At 45.3% G+C, this 24168-nt stretch overlaps 1 protein-coding gene and 1 long non-coding RNA gene across 7 annotated transcripts in view; one reads left to right on the top strand and one right to left on the bottom strand.

The window, feature by feature from the left end:
- Window positions 1–2229: 2229 nt before the first annotated feature.
- On the top strand, window positions 2230–23414 carry Gm49668. 4 transcript variants are annotated; one of them, XR_003952352.1, is made up of 3 exons: window positions 7372–8729; window positions 11661–11762; window positions 19059–23414. It is a non-coding gene; the product is annotated as a predicted gene, 49668 (long non-coding RNA). The 4 variants fall into 4 exon arrangements; XR_003952354.1 differs by lacking the exons at window positions 7372–8729; window positions 19059–23414 and adding an exon at window positions 2230–2761 and having other exon boundaries at window positions 11661–17040; XR_003952353.1 differs by lacking the exon at window positions 19059–23414 and having other exon boundaries at window positions 7367–8639; window positions 11661–17040.
- Window positions 9921–24168, bottom strand: part of Fam120b (family with sequence similarity 120, member B) — a 37380-nt gene continuing 23132 nt past the window's right edge. For 2 of the 3 annotated variants that reach the window (NR_033586.1, NM_024203.3), the window contains exons 7-11: window positions 20418–20624; window positions 19124–19232; window positions 17227–17313; window positions 11874–11925; window positions 9921–11735 (exon numbers count right to left, since the gene is read on the bottom strand). Coding sequence is in view for 2 of the 3 variants with exons in the window: in NM_024203.3 (NP_077165.2) it covers window positions 11885–11925; window positions 17227–17313; window positions 19124–19232; window positions 20418–20624 (444 nt within the window). In the remaining variant the exon portion in view is untranslated. The remainder of the gene's footprint in view (window positions 11736–11873; window positions 11926–17226; window positions 17314–19123; window positions 19233–20417; window positions 20625–24168) is intronic. The other variant, NM_001357822.1, reaches the window with a different exon arrangement.

Here is a 24168-nt window from a genome sequence, read left to right as displayed (position 1 = left end):
GCAGTACGTTAAATATCTTCCTTACATAATTCGAAAATTCTGTATTTTCCAGTTACTTGTTTGCTACTAGCATATCATTTTAAATGGCACATCAGAGAAAGTTAATATCTGATAGAATAAATTCCTCTATTACTTTCTCCTGTTTATAGGGCTGTCATATTTATTCTTGGATATTTCTTCTCAGACACTTAGATTTAGTCTGTCTGCTTAAGGAAAAAAAAAAATCCCTTAACAGGGGTTGTATTAGTTATGCCAAAGGATGTTGCAAAAATGGCTAAGTTGTCTTGTATCCTAACTCTGTGTGTCCCTTAGAAATACTTCAAGTCTGGCCTGTGGGTCTCCAACACTTCTTCTTAGTTATAGACTTAGTCTTATCCCTTTAAGATCAGTGGATATTCCATTTCTGAGCCAGAACACTTCTGACTTTTCTATTCTAATTTTACACCTGCTAATTCTCTCATGTATTTTTTTTTTTTACAGTTGCCTCCCTGGAATTATCCAGATACACAGTGCAATAGTCTTCAAAGGACCCTCACTTTTCCCATTTTCCACCTTTGCCCTTTCTTCATCCTTTTTCCCCCAAGGAGAGCACACCCCGGTGTCCCCTTCACATGAGAGCATATGCCAGGATCCCACAGCATATCCTTAAATCCTTAGCAGCAGCAGCAGCAGCAGCAGCAGCAAACACAGAGACTGGGTAGACCCTGACTTCATCTTGTCTTTCAGTGTCTAACTCTGAACGTTCATGCTGTTGCTCTTGCTTGTCCTATTAAATAGTGATTCTACAAGCTTTTACCAGTAGGTTGTCTGGCTTTCAGCTGTGAGATGCGCTTTGCCAAGGCCTTATGCAGGATTTTACATGGCTATTGAGACAAGGGCTTTTAGAAGGTGTCTTTTAAACTCATCTCTTGGGTAGAAATGCCATGCTAGCTCCATAAGAAAACTTGAGGCTTTTTGTCTGTGTCAGAAATACCAGGAGTGGAATCAGAAGAGATAACATGAAAACTGAGATTTCTCATTCCTCATACTGATGATCGGAGAGTGAGTATTGTTTATTTGTTTGTTTGAAAATACAGGGTATCATGTGACCCAGACTGGCTTCAACCTTACTATACAGCCAAGATTATCCTGTACTCACCCTCCCTCTCTGCCTTGGAGATGGATCTTTTGTTAATACCTACAGAAATTAAAGTGTAAATGACATGAAGAAATTTGTCCTAGTCTAGTTGTGATAATGTGTAAACTAGGAGTTGGTAAAAATTCCAAGTTTGACTTATTCTCACAACCATTTGGTGCCCGACACATTTGTTTTTTGAAAGTTGTTTAAAGATCATATTTTAATTTAAATGATGCTATTTAGGTTCAACAGTTGCAATGATAAGGGACTTGACTAAATATGCACAGTCTTTGAGGAAGGTGATTGACATATTACGAAATAAGGTTCTTACAGGCTTAGCTAGGCGCTGAATAGACGTCTGGCCATGGAGGAAGGAACACTGAAGACACGAAGGGTGGTGTTAAGGTCAGAAGAGGTCCTTTGGCCTTGGAGGACTCAGGATAGGAGAAAAGGCAGGCCTCTACTAAACTGGGGAAGGACAAACTGATAATATGGTCTGTGAGGCCCAGGCCCTGATTGAGATCTGGGCATTTTCAAATGCCACAAAGAAGCCTTTTAAAATAGACTTATCAAGATTCTGGAAGCTGTGATCACAGGGAGATACTTTAGGAATATGAGGCTTCAGGCAGTGAAGGAAGGATTCCATTCTGAGACATGGCTTCTCCTCATCCTTAAATGGGTACTTACTGGGGACGAATGGAAAACACTGGGCAAAGAGGCTCCAGAGACCCCAAGCAGAGCTTGGACCAGTCTGTGTCCAGTTATGTGGGAAGCTGGGCAATTAGACCACAGCTGTCTAGCCTTTCCTTCTGATGGAGATGCCAACAAATTTTGCCCATTGAGATGAAACACCAAAGTGGTCCCCATGGCCCTATGTGCTTAAATGTACCCTACATATTGGCCAGTTTGCTATCAGACTGTGCAATGGCAGAGGAAAATAGACTTGAGACTTTGTGACCCTTGATTCCCCAAATTTCTAATAAGAAAAGAACAGAGAGAGTCCACTTTGACTCTGACCGTGTGCTAAGGTGACAGTCCTATGCTGGGATGGCTGCAATATGAATGGGGTGGCTTGTTATAAGGTGTGGTTCCAATTTCCTGACCCTTGACAGAGGCCTGGAACTGCTAGGACCATAGCAGAGCCCCCTCCATCACTCAAACTAAGCAAGGGATGTTTCCCAGGACTGACTGTTGTTAATAACAGCTTGTTTGTCCCCCCTCACGCCAGATCCAACAGGGTGGGGAAAGACAGATGTCCTATCATGAGGCAGAGCTGGGATGGAAGGCCGAGACTTCACAGAAACAGGCCAGTGCTGGAGCCAGGCCCAGTGAGCCCTTGGGAAAGAGAGGCAGACCCCTGCTTTCAGATTCATCAGCCCCACCCCCAGCTGTGCCTGAGTGGGGGCGGGGACAGTGGGTGGGGTGCTGGGGAGAACAAACAGGAATGCTTAGGAAAGAAGCTCACCGTGGACCCCGCCCCTCCTCCAGCCTGTTCCCCTTTGCCTGGCCTCTCAGCTCACATGTCCCTCCAGCTTGCCCCCGTCCCCTCGGCCTCCCCCAACCCCATTCCAGAGCACAGATAAAAGTGGAACCTGAGCAGCAAATGTTTGTGGTGTTGCGCCAATCAAGGGTCCCATCACCAAGGTAACGGGCACACTTCACAGCTCTGTGAACAGATGGCCAGTGAGCAACAGGCAGCATATGTTCCCGTGAGCCCTGACACAGGCACAGATGGAGGGTGGGCAGGAGGTGGGCCTGGGACATAACCTGACATTTCCTTGTCTCCCTTCTCATTGGGGTGCATTGTCAGAGGGCACTGACTGAAATTAGCGTTCTGGGGCTGCTGTATGGCTACCAACACCCCAGTGCAGCTTTGGTCTTGCTTAACCAGAGGCCACATCAGTAGCCACGGGAGCCACCCCCGCCTCATTTAGCAGCTGTTGCTTTGCCTGTCTGCGTTTCCAGCTTCCAGTTTATGTGGCTGTTTACAGCAGAAATCACACTTTCCTTTGTGAATAGGATCAAGGGAGAATTAACGGTGTCCTGAGAGGTGGCAAGAACTTAAAAGTTGGAAATAAGGTCTCATGATTGTTGAGTACCGGCTAGTATGACTCAGTGACCTCAGCTTCCGGTGGCTCAGGCACTCTCTGCAAATGCTGACTTTCATAATGGCCAAATGAGATGTTAAATGTTTCTCTCCATCATCTTGAATATGGGATTTGTTCAAGGGGTCTTGGTAAAGAATCAGTAATACAGGTACTATTGTACGGCTATTTCATACTGGTGTACTCCGCCGAGCCTTCAAGGATACATCTCTAGGTTCCCACAGCCACCAGCTAGCCAGCTCTCACAGACACTGGGCCAAGAGTCTCTATGTATCCATCAGGGTTGGTGAAGGATTGGACATGGGGCTCAGCAGCCACTAGAGGTGGAACTTTCTCCTTGGGCTCATTACTGTAGAATCTCCTAGCTCTTGACCTAACAAAGCTCAGTGGGCAGTGTCCCTATGACTTCATTCTGTCCCTGGTCTCTACTCTCAGGTCTATTGTAACATTGACTGCATCCATGTATTTCCTGCTCATTTGAAACCAATACCTGCAGGACGTTTTCTCTAGTGACCTGGTATATTAGTTGGGTTACTATTGCTGTGATGAAATACCATGACCAAAAGCAACTTGAGGAGGAAAGGGTTTATTTAGCTTATGTATCCTGAATCATAGAGTCCACTGAGGGACACCGAAGCAGAATGCACACCATGTGGGTACCTGGAAGCAGGTGCCGTTATCTCCTGGTTTGTTCTTCTTGGCTTGGTCAGCCTGCTTTCTTATAGAACCCAGGGCCACCAGCCTGAGGATGCCACACCAATCACTAATTACAGGCTTGCCTACAGGCTGATCTTATAGAGGTATTTTCTCAGTTGAGGTTCCCTCATCTCAGATAACTCTTAACTTGTGTTAAATTGACATAAAAAGCTGGCCGGGACCCTTAGGCAATATCCACTGTCTCTCGCCCACTGCAGGAATGTCAACAGTAGTTATCAGGCTTGAGAAGGGCCTGATAACCTGTTAATATGCCTTCAGATTTCTGTTTCTCAACACACGATAGAAAAAAAACCTGCATGAAGATGTTATCAGGAGATAGACGAAGAACTCTCAATAGTACTTTCCATGAAGATCATGTGGAAAAGGGGTCAGGGGGACTAACTCATTTTAGTTACTTGGCAGGGACAAACATTCTGTGTCAGTTGGGATATATGCACGTCCTTTAACACCACCACCCCTCCTGCCCAGTATTGGGGACTGAACAGAGCTGTGTGTAAGCTAGGCAAGCACTCACCGCTGACCCCTTCCTCCTTTTTGAGAAATGGTTTTACTAAGTTCCCCAGGCTGGTCTTGAACTCCCTCCAGAGCCCAGGCAGATGGTGAATTTGCAATCCTTCTGCTTCAGCCCTCTAACTAATTATAATTACAGACCTGTACCACCAGGCTCAGCATATATATGGGTTCAATTTCTAACACCCACATGGCTGTTTAAAACTGTCTTTTAGGGCTGGAGAGATGGCTCAGCAGTTAAAAGCACTAACTGCTCCTTCAGAGGTCATAAGTTCAATTCCCAGCAACCACATGGTGGCTCACAACCATCGGTAATGGGATCCGATGCCCCCTTCTGGTGTGTCTGAAGACAGCTACAATGTACTCATATACACAAAATAAATAAATACCTTCTCCCCCAAACCCAACCAAAAACTAAATACCTGCCTTTTTATCCAGTCTTAGGTGAGTTGATGCCCTCTTCTGGTCTCTGGGCACCAGGCATGCAAGCAATACAGACGTACAGACAAGTAAAACAAAAATAAGTTCACCCTTACCAAAAACGAACCCACTTTACTGGATATGGTATTGCACACCTGGAATCCTATCAGGAGGCTGAGGAAAGAGCACTGTGAGTTTGATTGGCCTCTGGCCAAGGATTATAAAAATAAGCAAAAATTTACATTTTGTATCGTTACTGGCTAGTTTTGTGTCAACTTGACACAGCTGGAGTTATTATAGAGAAAGGAGCTTCAGTTGAGGAAATGCCTCCATGAGATCCAATTGTAAGGCATTTTCTCAATTAGTGATCAAGGGGGAAAGGCCCCTTGTGGGTGGGACCATCTCTGGACTGGTAGTCTTGGGTTCTATAAGAGAGTAGGCTGAGCAAGCCAGGTGAGGCAAGCCAGTAAAGAACATCCCTCCATGGCCTCTGCATCAGCTCCTGCTTCCTGACCTGCTTGAGTTCCAGTCCTGGCTTCCTTGGTGATGAACAGCAGTATGGAAGTGTAAGCCGAATAAACCCTTTGCTCCCCAACTTGCTTCTTGGTCATGATGTTTGTGCAGGAATAGAAACCCTAACTAAGACAGAATCCCCACAAAATGGCCTGTCATTATCTCTTCACTTCCTCCAATATTTTTAGAGTGATGTTTTGATTCCTTTATCATTTCCTCTTATGTGTACTCTGCAGCTAATTTATCTGGTTTCTGTAGAAATTACATTTATCTTCCCAAAATCATAACAACCCAGTCAGAATGTGCCCTGTAAATTATTTCTTCAAACATCACATGGCCAGTAACAGACTGCACTTGTCTGTCAAAGCCTATAGGAAAAGCAGAGCTGTAAATCAAAATTACAATAAATTTAGCTTTTTAACTGTCCATGTAACTACCTTTACTGGGGGTCTATATTTCTTCATTTGGTTTTGTTACGGCTGGGCTTTTCAATCTGGGGGACTTTTTTTTTGTGCTTCTTCCTTTAAAGATTTTAAGCTGTTTATCATTTTTTTATTACGTGTGTGTGTGTGTGTGTGTGTGTGTGTTTGTGTGTGTATCTGAAGACAGCGCATCCTTGCCTGAGTTGGCTCTCCTTCCACTGTGCCTGCGTGGGCATCTGACATACGTTCTCAGGCTTGCACCAGATAGCTTTACCTGCTTAGTCAGCTCACTGGCTCTTTTTGCATTTCCTACAAGGCTAATTATTATGATGATAAAGGAATCTCTTTAGCTTATGCTTACTGGGAATACCTTAACTTTGTCCTTATTTCTAGGAAGATAGGTTTGCCTGATAAAAAATTCTCAGTTGACCAGTTTTCTTTTGCAATAACTTTAAAAAGTGATTTGTGTGAATGGGCCCGCTTGTCTGCATGTGCACCATGAAGTGCCCATGGGGCCGAAGGCACTGGATCTCCTTGGTACTGATGTTGTCACAGGCAGTTATGAGATGCCTTATGTGGGTATTGACTGCTGTGCCACCTCTCCAGTCTCTCTTTTGCATTTTGAATATATAAATGTATCATCTATTCCCAAGACTTCTTAAAAAAAAATCAGTGATAATCTTGGGAGTCCCATGTATCTGAGAAGTTATTTCTCACTTGCTATTTTAAGATTCTATGTTGCTGGCCCTCCTAAGTCTCTCTAGACGTGTCCTGTTTTCTTTTGTTGTTGTTGTTGTTGTTGTTTTTTGTTTGTTTTGTTTTTGTTTTTTCAAGACAGGGTTTCTCTATAGCCCTGGCTGTTCTGGAACTCACTCTGTAGACCAGGCTGGCCTTGAACTCAGAAATCCGTCTGCCTCTGCCTCCCAAGTGCTGGGATTAAAGGCATGTGCCACCACTGCCTGGCTGTCCTGTTTTCTTGGACACACACATTCTTATTTTGGGGAGCTTTGAACATTTTCTGTGCTCTGTGCTTCTTCTCAATTTGTGTTCTAAGTTGTGCAACAATCTTACAGCACAGTGGAGCCTCTGGTGGTTTGAATGAGATGTCCCTCACAGCCTCAGACACTTGAGCTCTTGGTCCCCATTTGGTGGTGGAGTTTGGGAGGCTTTGAGAGCTTAAAGCCTTGCCCAGCTCCGAGTTTGCTCTACCCGTGCTTACTGTCAAGTCTGTGAGCTTTTTGCTTCCATTCCAGCTGCCATGCCTCTACTCAGCCATCAGCCTCACCCCTCTGGAGCCAGAAGCCAAAATGAACTCTTCTATAAGTCTCCTTGGTTATGGTGTTTTATCACAGCAACCAAAAAGTAATGGATATGGGGTTCCATGGGCTCCTTACATTGTTTCCTGTTATACCTTACATTTCTAAGGCTTAATAACTTCCAAATTTGCTATTTGTCTATTCAAATCTACTCCAGCATGCCTCTGGGGAATTTCTCATTTCTGTTATTATACTTCTTTTTGATACACACACGTACACACACACATCATTCATATATATATATATATATATGTATATATATTATATATATATGATCTTGGTTTTATTCATACATTTCTTAATAGATGTTATTCATGCCTCTTTTGGAGATGTAAGCATCTTTAAGGAAGTCTTGTCCAATGACTCTGATGTGTTGATTTCTACTGGGACACTTTATTTATCTTTTGAATACACTACATTTTCCTGATTCTTTGTATGTGTAACTTTGTTGATGGAAATTAAAAATGTTGAGTCATGAAATTACACCTCTGAGAATCAGTCTTTTTTTTTTTTAAGATTTATTTCATGTATGTGAGTACATTGTAGCTGTATAGATAGTTGTGGGCCTTCATGTGGTTGTTGGGAATTGAATTTTTAGGACCTCTGCTCACTCTGGTCAACCCCGCCTTTCTGGTCTGGCCTGCTTGCTCCAGCCAAAAGATTTATTATTATATGTAAGTACACTGTAGCTGTCTTCAGACGCACCAGAAGAGGGTGTCAGATCTCATTACAGGTGGTTGTGAGCCACTATGTGGTTGCTGGGATTTGAACTCAGGATCTTTGGAAGAGCAGTCAGTGCTCTGACCCGCTGAGCCATTTTTGATGACTGAAAGGTATCTTGGTGCTACGAGTCAATCTGAATGAAAAGCCCAGAGCCTTTTATTTTATTTTTTTTACTTTTTGGTTTTTTTGAGACAGGGTTTCTCTGTGTAGCCCTGGCTGTCCTGGAACTCACTCTGGAGACCTGGCTGGCCTCAAACTCAGAAATCAGCCTGCCTCTGCCTCCCAAGTGCTGGGATTAAAGGCGTATGCCAACACTGCCAGGCCCCAGAGCCTTCTATATTCCTTTGGGTCTCCTCCTTTTCCTGACCATGCACGACTGACTTCTAAATTTGCCCTTACACTAGGTTACTTTTTTTTTTTTAACACTAGGTTGAATGTTATGATCCTTATTTTATATGCATGGGTATTCTGCCTGTGTGTATGTCTTGCTGGCTACTCCGTGGGTGCCAGGAACAAACCTGGGTCTCTGGGAGAGCATCCAGTGCTCTTAACTATTGAGACATCTCTCCAACCCCTAACTAATCTTTATCTACAGGTTGTTTTAAACTTTGTGGAAGTTACTTAAGCTAGGGGAGTTGACACATGATGGCCAGCCTCTGTGCCTGCTTCTCAGGAAACCAAAACAGCAGTTGCCACACAGCACCCCACTATCTGGAGGGCAAAGTGTTCTGTTTGTTTGGCCCTGGTGGTGTGAACCAGAAATGTACACGGGGCTGTCACTGGCTGAGTAACTGAAGTAAGTAGAAATTAACCGCAGTGTACCAAGCAAGCTTACCTTGGCAGCCAGCTTCAACGTTTTGACAAGTATGATTGCTCTCAACTGGAGGTAGGGACATCCAGAGTGACCCCATTTATCGTCTGTGCTATCACTGCTCCCCAATGAGTTTTATTTATTAATCTTTATGTGCATCCGTGTTTTGCCTGTGTGTGTGTGTGTGTGTGTGTGTGTGTGTGTGTGTGTCAGATCCCCTGGAACTGGAGTTACAGACAGTTGTGAACTGCCATGTGCTAGGAATTGAACCCAGGTCCTTTGGAAGAACAGCCAGTGCTTTTAACCACTGAGCCATCTCTCCAGCCCTGCAATGACTTTTTAAATGTAATACCTTTATTAGTCCAAAATAAATTTGCAAGTGATTTCTTTGATAATATTTTAGAATGGCCAGATAATTGATATGAGCAAAGACTTGTTTTTATCTTTTTGCTGCTGTTTATGCTATGTTCTTATAGGCAGAACATGTGATTTTAGTAAATTAGCTTTTTTTATTATTTTGTCTGAGGTTTGCTTTGGGGCCTAAATCATAGTTATCCTATGAACTATCCACATGTGTTCAAAAAGAATATAAACCAAGAGACAGTCACTCCTCTGTTTCTATTAGAACACACTTACTTATTAACGTGTTCAAATGAATGTCATTGCTTTTGTTGTAACTGACCTGTTCATTTCTGGAATGAATGTGCTATATTTATCTTGCATTTTACTTGTGTTTTGAAATTGATTCCAGCATAGAATGTAAGTGGCTTTTCTTCTCACCCTCTTTCTAGTTCATATTACAAAACATTGACAGATAATATATCGTTTTCTAAGCAAGAAAAGGCAGTGTGCCTTTTCTTTGTCTTACTCAGAGGCCTGTCACTTTCCTTGTAACAGTCAGTCTATTGCTTGCCGGTTTATTTGCTTTTACAGTTCAGAACTGCTTAGTGGCACCTGCAAATTTCACAGATTTCTTTGCCCAATGCTGGGTCATACAGTCTCTGCGTTCCATGGGATGGAGCTTCAAGCTGAGCACACCCATTTCCTCTTAGAAAGGATATATGGGTCAAATTTTTGATTCCTGAAATTGTGTTGATTTTTTCCCCTACTCTAGGAACACTGATTATAGGATTCTGGACTCAACATTATTTTTCTCTAATGGGATACGCCTGCTGAAAAAGGCTTGACATAAAAGGCAGATATCATGCAGAGGGCTGTCTGGGCCACAGAACAGGACTTTGTCTTAAAGAAAAAAAAAGTGAAGTATGAGTTTAAAAATGTATTTTTATTTTATTGTATATGTGGAAATTCTATCCCAAGACTTGACTGGGAAACAGCGTAAGCAATGCTGTCACTGGGAAAGCTCTAAAGGTGATAAATATTCCATCAACACAGTGGCCTATTTAAACTTGTGACTGACGTACTCATGCATTTTATTGACAAGTGTCAGGATGCAGTTTCCATGACGGAAAACAACTTTCATAGAAATAGACTTTCAACTTAAGAGATCAGAATCTGAATTAAAAGTTACACAAGTAGACAGCAAGGAAACAGGATTTCTAACGGCAGCAGTGTTTGAAGAGGACGGTATTCGAGGGAAGGACCAGAAGAGCCAAACTAGGCAGCAAAGTCATGGCAGCTACAAGCTCTGCAGACACACTATGCTTAAGTCCTGCAGGAGCAGAAGGAAGCTGAACAAATACAACCATGTTCAAATGCAGGCGAGATACCTTTCTGGTAAACACAAGAATCTCAAGGAGAAACGCAAGGCCTCTCTCTGCACAGCATGGTTGAGCCAGTGGTCTGGAAAACTGTCAGCGTAAAGGTGACAAGGTACATTTTTAGAAGCGTTATTAAAATCTTAGACAGGAGCACTGAAAGGATACATCTTCCAGTGACCAAAGTGCTTGCATCTCCTGACGGAACTCAGTGTCCCCAGAGATACGGCAGGGCCATAAGGGCCCTGGACAGGCACAGATACTCTTGGATCCCCAGTGGAGATGGATAAGAACCTCAAAGAGGATCTTACTTTTTAAGCTTAACCCACTATGCTTCTTTTAAAAAAAAAAATTCTTTTTTTTTTTAAACTTATTTATTTCATCTTTATGGGTGTTTTGCCTGTGTGCATGTCTGGGCATCACTGTGTGTCTGCCTCTCACAGAGGCCAGAAGAGGCTTTCGATCCCCTGGAACTGGAGTTTCAGACAGTTAGTTGTGAGCCACCGTGTGGGTGAGGGGAATCTGGAAGAGCAGACCCTGTTCTTAACCGCTGAGCCAGGTTTCCTCCAAGCAGAACCAACTCGCCCACAAGAGAGCAAGAATTTATTTAGTTGCTTTTTTTTTTCTATCCAAATACTTTGTGGATCAAGAAAAAAAAATAGATGAATACTTACTTTTGTTAGATTTTCTAATGAAAAAGTAATTTCTGACAGATTGCATAGCTATTAGATATCATGGTTGGTGGTCTGAATGAGAATGGCCCCATAAGCTAGTATGTTTGAAAGCTTGGTCTCCAGTTGGTGGGAAGGACTAGGAGGAGTGGCCTTACTGGAGGAGGTGTGGCTTTGCTGATGGAGGTGTGTCACTTGGGGGGTGGGCTTTGAAGTTTCAAAACCCTGAGCCATTCCCAGTTGGCTCGTCCTCGCCTGGCTCCTGTCACATACCCCAACATGATGGTCCGAGGCTCTACCACCCTATGGAACTCTAAGACCCAAATCAAATGCTCTCTTCTGTAAGTTGCTTTGTTCACAGTGCCTTTTCACAGTAACAGGAAAATAAGAAGACATCATGAGTTCAAAGACTAATGACTTGAGGAAACATTTTCACAATTTAATAGTAAGAAAATGTTTGGAGTTAGACTCCTGCTAAGGTCAGGAGAGCATTCTCAATGATAGTGTCAAGTGTTCTGGATCATGGAGTCAGGAGCAACCTCTGAAACAAACCAATGGGATATTTTTATAGTTTGTGTAGGAGAAACCTCTGAAAAGCAATTTTCCTTCCTTTAAAGGGTTGCCCCAGTTGCTGTCCTTGTTGCTGAGACCGGAGGGCAGAGTCTGGACATTGATCCTGTTTCCACACTCTTCTGGAAGAAGCAAACATCTTCGATTAGGTTGGTAGATCCCAATCGGGAAGCTGGCCCATGTGACATATTAACCACTTGGCCCTCAGCTTTAAAGACAGAACATCTACTGGTTCACTGAGAGGCTGGGAAGTACTTTACCTGTACAGCATCTAGTATCTTCTCCAGTGGTTACGCTCATGCTGTCTGCCCCCTGTACCAAACAGAGATGAACACCAGAGTAAGAAGAAATGTCTCCACACACCAACTCAAAGAAGCGGCATGGCTCTAAGCACACATAAAGACGAATTGCTGAGCTGTACTGGAAGACAGAACATTTTTCAGTTGTGACCACCTGTCATTAAATTTTGCTCTATAATTATTCCATTAGAGTGGAAGCAATTAATTAGGAGGCATTGCTATTAGTAGAAGGAAACTGTCAAAATTGTTTCTCTTGGTGCCAGTTCTGACCATCTGCAGGACATCTAGATGTTTATTACTGCTAATGACTTTGGAAATGGAAATTCATATGCAGATGGCTCTCAGAGGACTTCCTGCCAAGCACAGAAAAAGCGACGTGTGGCTTTTCCAGGGCTGAGCACACAAGTGCCCCAACCCCACAGTGTAGCTGGCCACTTCCTGCCTCTGACAGACACGGGGGGTTGGGAAGGGGCTTGGAGCAGAACTAGCCTTGAAGGAAACAGAGTTTCCACATCTTAAAAACAACCCTTTTTTGGTTGGGCATGGTGGAACTCAGGACTCTCAGGCAGGTGGATCTCTGTGAGTCCCAGGCAGGATAATGCCACATAGTGAGATCCTGTCTCAACACCACCACCACGCTTTTCTGTAAGTCTTGCTCTGGGCTTTCTTTGGTACCTGGAAGTGATGGCTTTAGCATGCACTGCCTAATGACCCCTAAAGTGTGAGGGTGACAACCCAAACAGGTGTCCAGATGAACACAACCTTCAGCACCCCTGCCATCGAAGCTCTCACCCCTGTGGTTTCCTAGTGTGCAGGCCCCTCTCAGTCACCCTGAGAAGAGGGAGAGTGAAGAGTCTCATGAAGTTTACAGCTCTTAGTGGAATGTAACACATTTCTCCTCACCAGCTGGGCTGAATGATAGCCAGGGGCAGGCCAAAGCTTCAACTCAGGCGCCATTTGTTCACAGGGTGACTGAATCGGCCCTAGACTTTGATGTTGGCTACCTGTGGGGTGTACCCCACCCCATCTGCCAGGCCATAGTCCCTGCAGTGACCCTGACGGCTCACATTCACGAAGTTATGTTATTATTGCATGTTGTGAACGTGTGGCGACTATGCCCATGATGAACACTGCCAATTTGAACATAAGCATTTTGAGCCTTTTCTAACATGAAGAGTTTTGTCTATTTTTTTTTCTAATCTTGAAATAGTAACACCTTTCTACTTTATATGTTGTAGAGATGAAAAGTATTAAAGTTAGGAAAACCCCACTAGGAAAATGTGCTGGCCCAAAACACAAGCCCAGTCATGTCACCAAAAAAGTAGATTGCTTCATCTTTAAAACAACAACAAAAAGCTCCAATTAAGGACCAACTGTACAAAAGAGCACATAAGCAAACTGTGACACAGCAGTAGCAGCAGGTGGCCTGTGGACTTTCTTCCACACGGGCAAGGTGCCAAGGAAGCTCTGTCCTTGCACACACACTGCCCCTAGCTGCTTCTAGACTCACCTCTAGCCATTGAGTCTGACATCAATCCAGCACAAGGCCACTCAAACTGGCCTTTTTGTCTCAGGTCCCTAGAACTTTTTCTAACCCAACCTTCACAATCAGGACTGTGATTCTGTTTCTATTATAAGCCCCCCCCCCCCCCCCCCGCCAATAAAGTTGCAATGTCCTTCAAAGTTCCAAATCTCAAACCAGGGCCCAATGTCTATGTAGTTTTTTGGGCCTTAACTAATGTGGCCAGTGCCACATTTCAAATGGGATTCTCTGGTCCTGAAGCTAGATAATACTCCCAATGTGTCACGTTTAATGTGGCCACATAGGTGGAGGGTAGCAGCCACTCCTGGAAATTTCCAGCCTGTGAATCGGCCAGTTGTGTAAAGAGATTTGCGCTCCTGTTCATTCACTCATTGGACAGGATCTGTGTGCCCCGCCCCCAGGGCTGCACATCTGGAACTGTGATGATGACCTCATACTGTTCTTTTCTGGGTCAGAAGAACTGCTTATTGGTTTTGACTATGTGGCCTTTTCTTTATATGTATAAACAAAGGCTTTAAGACGTGTGTGTCAGAAGTGAAATATCAAAGCCTTGGTCGTTATGGATGTGGTCACTGGATTTAGAACAATAACACTAGGGCATCTGATGGGAAGTGCGACATCACTCACTGAGTCCAGGAGTAAGACCTGCGTTTTTACTGCTCTATGGAACTGAAGAACCACCCAACATGCATGCATCTAACATGCATGCAAAGTGAACCAATGCAGAGTGCATACAATCAGCCTGTTTCATTAAGCTGGTGAGTTCCAGGGTTCCAAAAAGGCATGACAATGCTGGGCTACAGGACTGTGGCCCAGAATGCAGATAAAGGGCCAGGAAATAGCCTCATGTAGGATACTGAGGACATAAGAGTCCATGGCTCAGGGAGGACCAAGTCCTGAAGGTGCAAAAGATCCAGAAAGAAGTGTATCTTCCCAGGCCAGGCCACGGCTGAGACCATTGATGTGTGTGCGAAAGCTGCAGACCAGCTGGGTTGAAAACTAGGAAATCAGAAGATGTGTGACATGCATATAAAGAACTAGAAGAGTGGTGGCTGCTGCCCTGGGTTCTTCATTATGCTCCCAGTCCTCCTTGGTGCTTTTACAAACATGAATGGAGCAGTGCCCTTGAAGACACCTACAGCTTGGATAGGATTACCTCTGAGGAGCTAGCTGTTCTGGGGACCACTGACGACCAGCCTTCCAGCTCACCCATGGGAATTCTCATCTTAGAATTCTGACTTCTCCTGACCTGTGGTTTCCTTCTCAGGGACAGGCCCAGCAGGTTACCACCGTTCTGTCACCTCAGTCTTACTGCCCTAAGACCTGTATCCACCCTACATGTGGCTAAAGGCTGCTGGCCTTATATCACTGGCCACAAGGATACTGTCACATGCATCCTGGTGCCATGAAGATAGGAGTGGGACAGATGCCATGACGTCTCTAGGCTATTGGAAATGCTGAGTGATGTGGGATCCAGGATGGACAGACCTCTGGCAGAGACTCAGGACTCAGAGAACATCTGTCCTAGGGAGCAACTGTATTATTTTCATCTATGATGACATGCTCAATGCTCTCCAGAGAATGTGAAGAAATGAATACCCTTATGACCAACAACCCAAAGGAGGACTGATTCCCCCAGTGTATCTGAAATGTATATATCCCTGTAACTTCTGCCACGGTACTAACAGTGAGACTAATCAAATTCTTGTGACACTTTTTCTGGGACAGGACTCTGCGGTATGAACAGATCTTTGTAGGACTGGTGTGGGCTATGAGATGGTGGTCACTGTCCTAAGAGTGGCAGGTGAAGTGACTGAGACTCAGGCTACCCAGGGAAGACTGGCATGGGCTTGGCTCTATGGCACCTCTGTAAATAGCACCTTTCTCAACCACCAACCATGAATCAAAGAATTATAACCTTATAGAGCTACACGTACACAGACTCACTGATGCCAGCATCTGCCTGACAGAGAACAAGGAGACAGGACAGTGACTGGACACAGTCATCAGACACAGTCTGAGTGTGAAGATTTGAGAACACTGGTGATATTCTCCTGTAGCTGGTGAGGATGCTAGGTTCCCTAGAGAGCTATTGCCTCTTACTGCTCACAAGTGTGCAGTTGTCATCTGGTCTAGCTCTGAGGTTCTGGACATGGGAATGGGACAATGGCAAGCCAGAGAGGACAAGCTGGCCTGCTGCTGGCAGGGAAGGGCAGGCTGAGGAAACAGTGACGTGTGCAGGGGAGAACCACCACTAGAGATTGGCTGCCTTAGAGGGGCCAGCAACGTTCCCCTCAGCACAAGGGCAGTAGCCTGACTTTCAGCCTGATGCCTTGCGTCAGAATTCAGGCTGCCCAAACATTACCAGGGTGGAACATGCAGATGGCCAGGCCTAGGCCTGGATCCTACAGGTAACTCAAGTGACTAAAGCCATGACCAGTGTTACAGTCGGCGTTATGAGAAGACCTATAGATGTTCATTACTTTTGGTGGCTGTTAGCCTTAATGGATAGCTATCTAGTCAGATAGGTAGTCTTTCCCCTTGCCATTTTTCTGGACAAGCATCTGTCTGGGTCAGCTCAGAGTTGTGGGGCAGCTGTGACAGGGAGCCCAGTCGTGACAGGGAGCCCCAGGAACGGTTTGTCCTGGAGAGTTCAGGGAATTTCAGCTGGGCCACCACAGGCCCTAGAAGTCAGTCAGAGGTAGGATGTGGAGAGTACACTCTGTAGCTAGTTCAAGGAAACGGAAAAGCTAATCCAAGTGTGCAGTGACAGAGTCTCTCTCCCCTGCCCCTTGCCCCCTCCCCTCCCCTCTCCAGGGAGGAGCCTCTTAAAGGTGTCCACAGGAACTGAACTATTGGAAATGACACAGCAGCTTCAACATTTGCTCATGTTCTGTCTACAGCCTGGGCACTGGACATGCATACTGTTGTCTACAGCCTGGGCACTGGACATGTGTACTGTTGTCTACAGCCTGGGCACTGTACATGTGTACTGTTGTCTACAGCCTGGGTACTGTACATGTGTACTGTTGTCTACAGCCTGGGTACTGTACATGTGTACTGTTGTCTACGGCCTGGGCACTGTACATGCGTACTGTTGTCTACGGCCTGGGCACTGGAAACACGTGCTGTCAACAGCCTGATGAGGTCCTTTCTCAGCAATCTGAGCAACGTGTAAAGCTGCACACAGTTTACAAAAGTTAAATCACATTTGCATTTCCATAAAAGGACAAAACCATAAATCTTAGGTAATTTCAGTCAATTACCAAGTTTAGCTCTGAAATCTATAAGGGATTTGAATTTAAATACTGATGAGAGGTTCTCTATATATTTAAATGTAAATAATTACATATTAAAATAAATATAGTGTGATTTTCAATACATCTGCACGACACATAAGAAGCTGTACTTCCAACATTATAAATGTAATCCACGACATGGAAGATGGAGCATGGAAGATAACATTACTATTTAAGCCCTCTATCCACAACCTTTTGAAAAAAATCTTTGAATAAATTGTATAAAAAAATGAGTTTTTAAGAGATGAACGAATGGGCAGAAAATAAAGCAGCAAGGAGAGACGTAGCACCACTGAGCGAGATCAGTATTTATCTCTATTCCATTAAACACGGAATTAGGTACGCCGACATGCTGGTTTGTTTTCTGATTGTAACTGTTTGAAACACAGGGAAGGGTCTTCAGCACACGCCTAGTATGAAGGGATGCGGTGCCTGGAGCAGGCAATGGCTGATGGACATGGTAGCCTCTTACCTGAACCCTGGTTTCTCCATGACTGCCCAGAATGGCCATGTGTGGAGTCTGTCCTGTAGGAGCTGTAGCCCTGTCTCCCTTGCCTCCCTGTGGGAACATGGGCAACACATCAGCACATGGCCACTCACTCTGTCTCACACTTAATGGTGCAGCAAGTGACAGCAAGCCAGGGGACGCTCAGTGTGTTCACAGCAGCAGAGTGGACCTGGAGGACCTCCAAAGGTCGCAGAAGAGATGCAGTCAATCTGTACTGGGAGCCAAATGGCAGCCTATGACAGTACTAAGAACTAGCTTACCATGTGCCTCTGGGATCTTGTTTCTCACCCAGCCTCCTCCCCAGAGGCAACAATTGTCAAAGACCATTCCTCCAGCAGGGAGGCCCACTTACAGTTGCTTTAGGTAACACAATGATATGGGTGCTTCTCCCTTGAACATATTCCTGGGATGTGGTGCGCTCTTCTACACTCCCCACAACTGCATGAACACATTCCTTTTACACTCTGACGTCTCCCTTGGATCACTAATTTCCACTCATGTGCACGACCTTGCACGTAAGGCATCGTTGTTTCATGTGGTCCACAGGACGATGAGTTCCTGCCATAAGTGCCAATCACCGACTCCAGGGTGGGTCTGGTCACTGCATTTGGTCAGGAACCCCAAGCACGACACATGTATGATATGACCTTCAGAGACTAAACGCCTCTTCTGTTTGGAGGCACTGTGGCCAGAAAGGATAAGGAGCCACGCGCCCATACCACTAAATTCACCCAGCAGTGACCAAGAAGATCACAGCACAACAGACTGATGCCTGAGAGGCCCCAAGGATGCTGGCACTTTCCCCAGGGCCACCTCTTGCCTGGGGCCCGGGACAATCCATGGGCCATCTCCTGATCCCATTTTCTTCCACTGTCAGAGCAGTCGCTATCCTGATAAGAGCACTTCAAAACCTTTAAAAGCGCCCCAATTTGTAATGAATATAGATATCAACTCTTTTCAATATAGTATTAAGAATTCTGTACCCAACTCCAATTGACCTTCCTTGCTCTTCCTACTGTTGTAGTTCACCCAAATCAATACCCAGTCCTCCCCAGACCTTACTCACTGAGCAAGGCCTCCTGACTGTGGCTACTGACAATCGGCCTATTGGGATGCCCGTTACTGACACCCTCACTGCAGGGCGCCTTGGATGCTTAGAGTCCACTGGCAGTGTGGAACTTTGCAGGAACTCCCAAGTACAATAGATGTTTGATATGACCCTCAGAGACATGGACATGTGTCATGGACAACAGTGAAAGAAGACTGTCCACTGTTCAGCATGGTGGGAAGTGCTGGGGAGACGGCTGAGTGAGAACCTTGAAAGGCATATCAGAAATTTAACATCTTTCAGCAGGTCTCATTTTAGGTCACAGAGCTGTAAGTCATTTCACAGTTCTTTTGAAATGCTTTCCTTTTAAGATATTTTAATTGTGACATTTCTCCCTTCCTTCAAGTTCCTCCCATTTCCCCCTCCCTACTTGCATTCAAATTCATGACCTTTTTTTTTCCACTGTTATTCTGCAATATATGTATAGAACATACTGAATTTTTCTTTGTTATGTCCCTTTGTTATGAGAAAAAGTAAACCTTAACTTTTGTCAAGTAGACAAATACTACCCATATAGTCTTTAACTGGGGGAATTGTGGGAATTCTCCTAGGGAGACATTAGTGAAAGAGTTCTTTATTCAATTAACAAATGAATCCTTTTTGAAATGTTTTTCCTTATGGGACCAGAATTTAGGTTACCCGACGACAGTCCAGTCATCTTCATCTGTCATAATCCTTCTCTTTTCAGGTAAGTCTACCTGGGCCCCAGCACATTAAGTGACAGGAAGAGGGAAGCAGCCAGCCCTTGCCCACCTGTGTAAGGAGAGTCCCAATGCGTTCTGCCTACGATGCGCCGGTTCTCCTTGGAGCAGGCCTTGCAGACCACTGCCTTCAGGTTGTGGAACTTGGTGAGCCACGATCTCTGCAAACAGACCAGATGAAAGAGTGGGATTGAACAGAGCAGGGTGTGAGGTGGCAGGGGTGGGATTCAACCTACTAGTGGTCTCTGTCCCCACATCAAACAGTGTAGGGTCATGCTCTGCACCAGGCGAAGAGGCTCTGCGCCTCTCCATTACCATGATCTGAAGAGGGTCTTAGATGACTGTTCCCCTCATGAGTCCCCTGGAAATGGCAGCAAATACCTATGATGTCTGCCTCTATCTTGTGTAGATTAAACAGTCATAGCTAAAAACTACTCTCCTGACAATCTATGAACACTTAGTGGAGGTGTTGGGGTCAAACGCCAGCAGCAGACGGGGGTCTGATTATTAGCTGTTCTGGTAGCTTCTTGAATTACTAGTCAAATTTCATCTTAGATAATTCTTTTAAGTGGGCTTGGTGTGAGATGGAGTGCTCAATTGTGTATTTTGAGGTACATAGACAAGGATAACTGGCAGCGGTGTTCCAGGGCTGCATTTTCTTCTGCCACCGCTGCCAGAGTAACATCCAGATCTGAGGGAAGGGCTGCCCACTTGTTCTGCTCCTCTAAGTTCTAAACACTCACAAACCCTGCAACACCCTGGAACTTTGGTGAGAAATGGTGACAGCGACACATTGCCAAATGTTTTCCCTGTGGTGTGAAAACTTGGGAGTGTTTTATCTAACAGATCAGCATGTTCTCTCACAATCACACCGCCTTCTCATCCCTGTGGGTAAGAAAACATTCCAAATGAGCTTGGCGGGAGGCCTCATTTGGAAATCTTCCAGGAATCATGAAGCAATTCTACTGAGGAGGGCTGAGTCAGTAGTCGGGGTCCCCAGGCCATGGGCAGCCTTTCATAGCAGAAGGGTCTTCCCCAGCTAGTCTGCTGTCTGGGGGAACCCCTCTATAGATGGTGCAAGCCTTCCTCTCAGCTCATTCTCCCTACAGGAGCCACTAGCTAGGTGAACACCAAGTGCTGCTGCTGAGCACGCCAACCTCATGTGTGGAGAACAGTTATGGAAATGTAAGCATGGTTCTAGCAGCTGTGTGAGGTGATGGGGGTGATGCCGGAGAACATGCCTGCTTTCCTAAAGCTTCCTACAGTGAGATGGGCAGACCTTCTAGGCTCATTACAGTGACTGACTTCAAACGTACTTGTTCCACTATACAAGAACCAGGACTCACATTTTGTTCCAAAAGAACTTCCACGGCATATCCCTTTTCAGACTGCAGGTACTTCTGATGGAAAAGCTTGCCATCAAACACATTCCAGGGCATAAACTCACTTGTTGTCCAGGGGAAGCCACATGCGCTATTGACTAGTACCAATGTGGTGAGGCCACGGACGAGGAGGGATCCCAGCTGCACAGCTCTGGAGTTAATGTAATCCAGCTGTGGAGACAGATGTGCACCAATAGCTCAAAGCAGAGAGCTCAAGGTAGAAGTCAAATGTGAGAAACAAAAAGATAACTCAAGGGTCGATGCTTGCAAAGTCCTGAATAGGACGCTCGGCCTCCTGAGAGCTTCTGAATGAAAGAGGCCTGACAAGCAAGCTACACCAGAGAAGGATGACAGGAGCCCCTCCCATCGCCCACGAACACACCTCTGTTCACCATTCACCCACTAGGGCAGCAGGTACTCACAAGGGCTCTCTCGTTACACAGACCCAGAACAGTCATTCTGGTTGTAATGGTTTGAATGGGACCAGTTCCCATGGACTCTTTAAATTTGAAAGCTTGATCCTCAGTTGGTGGAACTGTTTGAAAGGGATTAGGAGGTGTGGCCTTGTTGGAGGAGGAGGTGTGTCATTGGGAGTGGGCTTTGAAGTTTCAATAGCCCATACCATTCCCAGTCTCTCCCCACAGCTGCCTGCCTGCCTTGGCCTTGTGGATCGTATGAGTCCTTAGTGACTGCTCTTGTGCCGTGCTCCCTGCCTGCTGCCGTGCTCCCTGCCTGCTGCCGAGCTCCCCATCATGATCATCAAGGACACATCTGTCTTGTCTCAGTGACAGAAAAGTAACTGAGACACTGCCGTAGGAAAATATGGGCTATCACAAGATGTGGCCACTAAGTCAAACTTACAAGATCATTTATTGTTAGGTTTATTCTCCTGAAAAACACAGGGAGAGAAGTCCCCTGTTTTTAAAAATCATACGTCATCTCATTTCAGTTGAATACCATTAAGAATAAAATGCCACATGGTAAAATCTCAAAAGGTGCCCGGGTTTTTACAAATTAAGAATGTCTTGCCTGAGCTCTGGAGAGATGGTTCAGTGGTTAAGTGGCTGCTCCTGAGAATCCCAGCACCCACATGGCAACTGTCTATAACCTCAGCTATAGAGGGTCCAATGCCCTCATCTGGCTTTTAAAGGTAGAGTACAGAGGTGCGCATGGTGCACAGACACACATGCAGGCAAAAGACTCATACACATAAAATTAAAATAGATGAATAAAAAAAATCTCAAAAAGGAGAATCTCTTGCTACCATGAAATACTTCTTTTCTTTGTAAATTCCATCTGTACATCCAACTTTCTTTGTTGTTGTTCTTTATGCGGCATAAGGTTCCACATCCCACAGGAAGCCACGCGTATTCCCATGGATCTGTGATGCTGACCGTGCTGCAGGCATCAACACTGCAGATGTCCAAGAAACCCCATTGAAAGGGGAGCACAAGTAAGCCAGCCACCTCTGGGCATCTGTTTTGCTCACACTGACCAATGCTACCTTGAACACCATGACATATCTAAGAGTTAATAAAAGTGAAAAAAAGGTTAGAGAGGTGATCGTTGTTTCAACCATTTTATACACAAGGCCGCACTTAAATGAATTTGACAATTATTTAAAAAACTATCAGAAATACAGTGGTGCATGTCTGTAGTTCCAGAATGGTGGAGGCTGAGGCATGCTGACTGTCACAAAGCTCATGACTCCCCAGGTCTGCATGGTGAGTTCCAGTCCAGCAGGGGATACAGTGTGAGACCCTGTCTCTCTAAATAAAAAGTTGCTTACTGTGAGCCTGGATCACTGCAGACTCAGCCTTTAATCCTAAGGGCTCAGCTTCAGCTCCATAGGCTGTTTATATAGAGGTCTGGCTCTGAGAAGCTCATTCCAGAGCCACTGGGGGATACTTTGTAGGCTCTGACGGGGCTCTGCACTAGTGCAAACTTTCTATGCATGGGCTGCAGAGTCTACTATGAGCAGAACTGAACTTAACGAACTATTCTCAAAGCCCATTAATACCACCCTATTTTCCTTTCATCGACTCTATGAGTAAAGTGAGCAGACGTCCAGAGGCATAAAGTCTTCTTTCTTTCATGTGTTTTTTTTTTTTTTTTTTAATCAAGGGTACATTCTCTGGGGGAGGTGGGTAGGGCTCTCTATGTAGCCCTGGCTGCCCTGGATCTTGCTATGTAGATCCTGCCTCTGCCTGCCTCTGTCCCAGGAGCTGGGATTAAAGGCATGCACCACCACACCTAGCACCAGGGCAAGTCTGGACCTACAGATCACACTTACATTTAACTTGTACCTAGGCAATTCAGTTTAGTAAAATAGTTTTGAGGGCATTGCCTTCACAGCTCAGTTTCTATGTGCTCACTGGTAATATATGGACACTGACTGAATTCTGTATGCGGGGCTGTCATCCTGTTTTGTTTTGGTTTTGCAATTCCCTCAAGACTTTCCTTTTAGAGGACTTCTGGATAAGACGGCACAACAGAAGCCACGTTGGATGCAGTCACTGATTACAATTTGGGAATTAAGGGGAATATGAATATTTTATCACTCCATCTGCTACTTTTCCAAGCCTGAAATAGATTTGATCAACACCTCAACCAACCTCTCTACCATGGGAGCCGTAGGACCCGTGGGCTACTATGAATGAATTTGCAGCTGCCACTCAGACAGCGACTCCTACCCCTTCCTTCCAAAGCAGCATTCCCTGTAAGCAAAATGGGCTGGAAAACTCCTACCAGGAAATCTACCAAACATGCTGTGGTAAAAATGTCACATAAGCGGGTCCTGGTGGTTGCTACCGGGAACACTGTCAACACTCCAAATGAGGAAACACAAAATTTCCGAGGGAGCTAAACACAAACTCTCACAGTGCTTTGGGTACAGCTCCCTGTCCTGTGGGAGGGCAGAACTTTAGCAGCACCAAGTTTACCTCAGCTCTCCACAGCCAACAAAACAGTTAAGAAAACTCCATTTGCAAGGGGAGCTGGAAGCCCACAGCAGAGAAAATGGGGCCATTTAAAACCAAAGGGAACACAGCCTAGACCAGAACCAAGGAGACAGAGTGGCAGAGCAGCCAAGGAGAAGAAGCCAACACTCGGGCTCTGCTCACATTTTCTTTTATGACCGACCACCCAGCTCTCCTTCCCCACGACAGCTATTCCTTATCTACATAGCACAGGGAGGCACGGTAACAGGCCAACACTGGCCCCTACGTAGGACGGGGAGGCACGGTAACAGGTCAATGCTGTCCACTACATAGCACAGAGAGACACTGTAACAGGCCAAGGCTGTCTCCTACATAGCCCAGGAAGGCACAGTTATAGGCCAACTCTGTCCCCTACATAGCACGGGGAGGCACTGTAACAGGCCAATGCTGTCCCCTACTGTTCATATTACACATTCTTACACTCTTCTTTCTTAACCTTTTCTTTTCTTTTAAATCTTCCTTTCTCTCTTCTGATGCTTATTCCACTTGATTCTACACCTCTGAGAGCCGAGAGGCTGACTTGGTTTGCAACCACTGAGTATCTATCTTTACCTTTTCTTAGTCTACAACTAATCCAAAGCCCCGCATATCCACCCCACTCCCCCTTGGCCCTGACTATCACCAGGCCTATTCATGCCCCTCCCCTCTGCTTCCCACCTAGTGGCCCAAGCTTACTGCTAGGTTCATGGTGACTGTCCAGCTCTTTTCTACTTTGC

Source organism: Mus musculus, chromosome 17 (assembly GCF_000001635.26).
Source record: "Mus musculus strain C57BL/6J chromosome 17, GRCm38.p6 C57BL/6J".
NCBI lineage: Eukaryota > Metazoa > Chordata > Mammalia > Rodentia > Muridae > Mus > Mus musculus.
Note: the sequence above shows the minus strand (reverse complement) of the source record. Positions and strands in the feature narration are given on the sequence as shown.